General features: G+C 44.8%; 1 protein-coding gene across 2 annotated transcripts; it reads right to left on the bottom strand.

Annotated features, from left to right (window-relative positions):
* Positions 1-5,025: 5,025 nt before the first annotated feature.
* On the bottom strand, positions 5,026-6,364 carry LOC147627425 (uncharacterized). Of its 2 annotated transcripts, none has more exons than XM_086814314.1 (2): positions 5,599-6,364; positions 5,026-5,354 (listed from the first exon to the last, which is right to left on the bottom strand). In XM_086814314.1, exon 1 carries the CDS (start codon positions 6,214-6,216, stop codon positions 5,617-5,619), a length of 600 nt encoding a protein of 199 aa, XP_086670440.1. In that variant the 5' UTR covers positions 6,217-6,364; the 3' UTR covers positions 5,026-5,354; positions 5,599-5,616. The 2 variants fall into 2 exon arrangements, with proteins under 2 accessions (XP_086670440.1, XP_086670441.1); XM_086814315.1 differs by having other exon boundaries at positions 5,026-5,364.
* Between the last annotated feature and the right edge of the window lie 818 nt (positions 6,365-7,182).

A 7,182-nucleotide genomic window follows, 5' to 3' on the forward strand; every position in this document is an offset into this window, starting at 1 on the left:
TGACTCACACGATATGGAGGTTTGTTAGGAGGTGAACTTCCTGACATGATGTCAATTTGATAATCTTCCAGTGTCTTTGGAGGTAGCTCTCCTGGAAGAGTATCTACAAAACAATCTTTATAATTCTTTAGGAAATCTTTCCTTTCATGATCAAGAGTTGGGAGTGATTCATCACTCTCAGGTTCCTTTGGATCTCTAACATATATCAAGTACGAGGAAATAGATTGCTTTATTGCTTTAGGAACTTGTACATGGTGGCTAATGAGTGAAAAGGAATTCCCCTCAACTCTTACATCAAAAGTTGCATTCTTGCTCTTAAAAGGAAACCTAATCTTGTTTCTATCCCAAACAATGGTGGCTGGATCTATCTTCTTATGCTAGGGCATACGCAAAATTACATCAAAATGTCCAACTTTGGCTACAACAACGTTCTTGTGATCCACATAGTCTCCAATCTGTAAGCAAAGCTTTCCCAAAATAGGAGTCATCTCTACTGACATTCCCTCGAAGGCGGCACCTGCAGAAATAGAATCTCGGAACCTATTCAGAGGAAGGTTCATAGCTTTAACCACTCGAGGATGAATATAGTGGTGGGTAGCACCACTATCGAAATGAATAAGCACAGGTTGGTTAGCCACTTTGCCTTAAAAAGTTGCCTCCTCTCTGGTGGTGTATCATCCTAATGTTGAAGTTCCTTTGGCAATGCATTGGTTTGGGGTGGCTTGGCTTCTTGGTTTGGTCTATCAAGACATTTTACAACCATATGTCCCTTCTCCCCACATTGGAAACACTTTCCTTCTTTAACATATTCTTCAAGTTGCTTGTGGGATAACTTCTTTTGGTAAAGTGAAGGTTTATCCCCACTCTTATTCTTTTTCTTTTGTGGCTCGTTCCTTGGTTGAGATCATCCTTTCAACCTCTTCTTTTGGGATGAATCTCGATTTTCATTCTTTGATTTGCCCACCATCCAAGGCATGTGGGGCTTCAGCTTGCAGGGCTTTGTCTTGTGCTTCTTCTAAAGTTTTCGGTCCCACCATGTAAATTGCTTGCATAAGCTTAGGTTGCAATCCATTGACAAACTTACGCATTTCCATTAGTGATGGAATGGGAGTATAAAAACCAAATTTCAATGAGACGATTGAAAAATTATTAAGGTAAGTTGCCACATTCTCACCGACCCATTCTTTCTGCACATCTTCTTCAAAGTTTGTAGGAAGGAACTTGCTTCAAAGTTTGCAAGAAGGAACTTTTTGTTGAACATGGTTCTGAAGTCGGGCCATGACTTTGGCTCAATCCCATCTTGCACCACCTTTAGCCACAAATTCAAGGCGGCATATTTTAAATGCATACGAACCATGCGGAGTTTGGACTTTTCGGACAAGTCCTCGCCTCCAAAGGTGGCATCAAACTGTTTGATGAAGGATAAGGCTTTTTGGGTGTCCCACATTCCATAAAAGGCATCGAACTTGATGCTCTTCTCTCCCAACTTGAAGTCCACTTTGCCGATTGAAGGCTCTTTTCCCTTCTTTTCTCTTACTTGAACTGAAGAGGTTGCATCTGACAAACCGGGCCTAGGGGTAGTCTCTCTATTTCCTCCATGGGTAGTGGATCGGGTAGCTTTGGATTCTTTTGCAATAGTGACTCCTTTGGCTCAAAGGTAGGCTTTTGTGGCCTCCACTGCTTCAGCTTCGGTGGCTTGATCTTTGATGAAATCTTTGAACATCCGAGCCCTTCTATGGTATTGTTCCCTTTTTGCTCTCCAAGCTATAAATTCTTCATCTGGCCGCGGTTTCATGAGAAACACATTGTCAACCTAGGTTCTCATCTTGAAGTCTTGTATTAGCCTCATAGTTGTTCCCTTCATTAGGCCCTTTATCTCCTTTTGCTCTTGACATGGCTCTGTCAAGAGAAAACCTTGCTCTGATACCATTGTAAGCCCAGTGGGGTGTGTAGTGAACCACGTGTCCAAGAAATAAAGGTATATATAGAGAGGGGAGAGAGAGAAGGAAAATAGGGATCTTGCACAATACACCACACTGAGGCGGGAACAGACCCCGTCCCTTTCAAGAATTTATTCAAGAATAATCCACGAGCTTTTCCAAGCCAGCATCAATACAACAAATGAATACAATATCAAACAAGTATGTCGATGAAGAAGTCTCGGTCGAAGTCAGTGTCAAGGCACAAGATCTTTGATGCCGAGCACACCACAAGGATAACGCACAAGAATGTCTGCATTGAGCTAATATTAAGGTATGAGTCAAATCCCCAAAAAAACCAAGTCTAGTTCCAAACTCAAGTCCAATATATCCAAGATAGTGTAAATGGCAAAGTTTTAGATGCCCAAAAAAGCGTTACTCCAGTTGATGACAATGGCGCACAAGTGGTGGTGGTGGCCACGCAATCGTGGTAGAGGCTACGCAACTTTGGCTATGTAAGCTACGCTGAGGACTGAAACAAGCGGAGCAAGGCACTGCTGACAGCTGGTAGCGAACAGCACACGCGGCGCTGCTAGCATTGGTGGCACTGGCCGGAGAGGCAACGCAAGCAACAAGCATAACAAGGGCAACTCCATGCAACACACGACGACGGTGCAAAAGAAGCATTGTGCGGCACAGTATAGACAGGGCAACGCAACGCTTAGCTGAGGCGGCAGTGACACTGCAGGGAGGCGATGGCAGCGCTATAGGGCGACACAAGTCGGGTCAGAGGCAGAACCAGCTGAGCAAGGCGGGGGGCGGCGTCTGTTGGCAACGCAACAAAAGTGAAGAAGGGCAACGCTCCGACACAACGACAATCATGAAGAGGTTGATGAAGATGATGGAGTTGATCTTTTTACTCTCCACAAGATTGCTCTCCACAAAGTTGATCTCTATATCGTCCAAGGAGATCCATGCTTCTTTTACACTTGAAGGGAGTCCTTGCTTTTTGTCATGAATTGCTTTTTACTTTGCTTTTGTCTTTTCTTCTTTTTAAATATTTTAACCAAAGTTCTTGATTTATGCTTTTCTAGCTTGAGGGCCTTTAGTGCTTCTTTTTGAAAAAGCAACTTTTAGCTTTTTGATCAGGCTCAATTTCCTCTTTCCAATGGTGCGCTTGGCTCACAATCAACTCCGCTTGACTTTTTGCTTTTTCTTGCTTTTTGACCAAAACCGATGCTTTTTCTTGAGCCATCTTCAAGATCCATGTTCCCATTCTTTCATTCATTTGTCCATGTGTCCAAGCGTAAGTTCCATCATGTGAAAAGAGCTAGGAGGGCCAAATAGTTACACTTTGAGGATGGCCTTACACAATGTCATGGTATATTTGGCTAAGGAGCTACACGTGTGAATATGGGTAAGGACATGGAAGAGCTTCAAAGAGAGATTGAATAGCTGTGAATTTAGAACCTAAGATTACATGCCAAAGTCGAAGAGTTGGAGAGAGAAAATGAGGTTCAATGTTGCTCACATTTGGGTATTTCTTGTTACAAAACCGGACATCATTCCTTTGGTCTGTTAGTCGACATTCTATGTCGCCCATATTCTATTCCCATGGGAGAGGACATCTCCATCACCACCCAATTCATGCTAGGCAGAGTGATCACACATCCCCCTATGTCTTCACTTTACCTAGTGCCCTCAGTAAACTAGTTGATCCAAGTTACCGTTTTTGTCTTCACCTACATAGCAACCTATAAGATAAGTAACTTTTTCAAGCTTTGATTAAAAGAAAGAATAAAAAATTACATCACGGAGCACATAGCAGCAATCTCTGCATGTTGATTCACTTTGTAAGGCTTGTATCATCACACAGGCCTGAAAGTTTAATGTACAAACTTAACCAAGCAAAAAAAACAAATACAACCTTCATTGAGCGTGTGCATAAACTAAAGGCTGGGGCACATAAAGGAGGCCACCCTGCCCCACTTCCCACCTCTGAAGACAGTTGAACTCTATGTGGTTCCCTCCAAAAACTCAACAGACATCACAACCAAGGAGAGCATCCAGTAACTCTAGCACACACCACATCGAAATTTTAAAACCACCTTGAGGCACCCGAATACCTTGAGACTTCCACACCAAGTATTTCGCCACCAGCTTTAACACTTCACAACCAAAGCACAACCAAATTACTTGGGCTTACGCCTGACTACCTAGTACACCCAAAGATGTTCAATTACCCTGGCATGCCAACGGTGTTTGGTTGAAGCACCGTGTAAAGGGATGGAATGCCTTGATTACCCTTTGGATGTAGGATTTACGGCCTGGTGCTTTTCTAGCCTCTCTCAAGGTTGTGGCTGATTCATATAAAAACTACCATTTATGCTGGCAATGAGCATGAGAATACGCATACACAAGTGTAAGGCGCTGTGACAGAATGAAAAGATAGGCTGGGCTCTCTGAGGTGTTAGAAAGGTCAGCACTAGAGTCGGGCCCAATGAAAAGGCCCTTGACAGCTGTAATCAAGATAAGAGTAGTAAGTTTTAGGAAGTGAATGAATTGGGCAAGCTGAAAAGCATATGCACCCTATATGACATTGGTAACAGATTAGGCTTTCAGAGCCAATTTTTCACAATGGTAAGTTTTTCTAGAGCAAACTTCTTTTGGAAGGCAGGAGAACAGACTCAGAAAAGTTCTGGCACAATGCACGATACAACCAAGAAAAGGCACGAAAAACCAAGGTCCACCAGAAGCACTACCAGCAGCACCAGACATCTGCCCTTGTGTTATCTCTAGAATTCCAGATGACACTTGCTACAAAGTTAAGCACACACATTCATCACATCCAAAAAACAGAACCAGCTTCAAAACACAGCAGAAAAAGTCCCGAATGTAATTAGAATTCCAGATGACACATGCTACAACATCAAGCACACCACATTCATCACATCCAAGAAAGGGATCAGCTTCGAACACAGCAGAAAAAGTCCCAAATGCAACTTACCAAGTAACCCTCCCCCAAAGTTGGCACCTGATGGATGCTCCCCAAGAACAAAGTGCAGGTTTGACTAAAGGGGGATATAGAGCATCAAATGCTTTGGCATAGTAAAAAGAGTCAAGGTAACCATTGATTCCGATCCAAGTATGATTGCAAACAGGTAATGTACAGAATTCGGGAAGTTATCAGGAGCTTTTCAAGCTATTTGCTACACAGATCCCGTAGTGCAGAAGATGGATCCTAAGCTCCACGAAAAATCAAGTAGATGCATGCCATTTTAGAGATTCCGAGCATATCATTGTGGGCATTCCACTGATTGGTCACATTACCTCTACCAGCAAGGAGCGCATAGGTTGGGCAAGAAAGAATGGTCAGCTTCAAAGACAAAAAGATCCCCTTAAGATACTCGAGCAGCAACCACCATGCCCCTCAATCTGAGTTGCACTAGCACACCGTCCATCACAACCATTAGCAATTAAGTCCCTAAGTAAGAAAACGGAAACTGCACACATTTTCCACATAAGCAGAGCATAAAGTAACTTTAATTCCTTTCGTAAGTCATCCTTCAAGATCCAAGGCAAAGCGGTGCACACAGTAGCGTAGGTTCCATGAGCTCTGACCCTATGTTTCTAGCATATGCAATCATATACAAACACCAATGAAACCCTTTGCACGTACCTCTCCAAAAAGGCTGGCTCACGAGTACCTTGAAGACGGGCGGTACCTGCGGCCGCCCTCAAACTCCTTGCGGAGAGGTTTGGGTGGGGGGTCGGGCTTGTTGGGGTCAGGCTTCTTGAGCGATAGAACCTCGCGGCCCGAACCCCCGCGCGTGACCACCCGCACAGTCACCTCCTGGCCCGGCTGGAAGAGCTGCTTGAGCTTCTCCAAGCCGCCTAGGAAGCCCAAGTCCTGGGCGGGAAGGAATGCCTCCCGCCCGCTGGGCATGGTCACCCAATACCCCACCGGCATCGCCTTCCGGATGGTGGCCTGGTATGTATTGGGGTCACCGGGCTTCAGCATCTTCTCGGGGTCCATGTCCACCTCGACGTCGTCGTAGTAGGCGCTGCTGTTGTTGTTGCTGAAGCGGTTCTGGATCTCATGGAAGGCGCTTACATGCAACGCCCTGCTGCTGCCGCTCCCGCTGCCGCTGCCCTTTGACCACCCTCCTCCTCCTCCTTCGAGTGCATTGCTGGTCATAGTATGGTCCTTTCCAACAAGAAGGGCGACGGGTCTCGTGACAAGAGTCCCTCCCAACATCCGCGCAGAAGCCAGCCGAAGACGAGATGCACTCATCATCACGACCTGCTACGAGTCGGCAACGAGAGAAGAACAGCGAACCCTACCCTGCCCGCAGATCGCCGAATATGAAACGGCTTCACCTCTACTAGAACCCTTCCACCCCATGTAGTTTAGGGCGCCCAACTCTACCGTAAGAAGGCCTTGTAAACAAACACCATTTGCAGGAGCCAAGGGAAGACTAAACACTCCAACCCAAAAAGCCACCGTCATCTTTGTGCTCCTTATCAACTCGACATAGTACCATTGTAAAATCTAGCAATCTCTTCAATTCATCCACATCAGTCTTCCAATTGCTTTTCATCTTGTCCATGGGGCAAAGCTTTCCTAGGCCTCCATCTCCCGAGCACTAAATTCAAAATATTATGCCCATAGATTTTTCCTTCTCCAAAAAATCACAAGTCACAGTCGAGCTCTAAGTAGGTGCAATCCTGCCTTGTCCCTGTGAGTATCTTCTTCTATGTGGACTATTGTAAAACCTTTAGGTCTGGGCCAACTTAGCCAACCTATCCTCTAGCAATTCATCATTGTGCTAGTTCACCCATTGAAAATTTTCTTTCCACCACGATATTGTCCACTTCTTGCAACTGGATAAGTTCGGCTTTTTCATATCCTCCAGCTATAGCTCACCTTCTATTCTGGCAATTTATGTCTATTAATGTTGTTGTGCTATTTATAGCGAACAAGATATTTTATTGCTTAATAGTTTTTCGGTCCCTTCATAGCCTACGGAATCAAGCTTTTAACATTTAGCAATTGCTACTGCACAAAAGTTGTCAACAACATAACTTTATGCTTGGGCCGGAGAAACCCTGGAAAGCGGCTAGTGCACTCACTCACCTCTTTCGCTATGTCACGGGAATTATTCATTGACCAAGCTGAAGCGATGCTCCAAGAGCTCCACCTCTTGTTGTGGGAAGCCACTTCCATTGCTCTTCTCCCACGTATGTTGGCACACCGTTGCAT

The sequence above is a fragment of the Cibotium barometz genome, chromosome 20, assembly GCF_041138505.1.
Source record: "Cibotium barometz isolate CiBa-2024 chromosome 20, ASM4113850v1, whole genome shotgun sequence".
Lineage (NCBI taxonomy): Eukaryota > Viridiplantae > Streptophyta > Polypodiopsida > Cyatheales > Cibotiaceae > Cibotium > Cibotium barometz.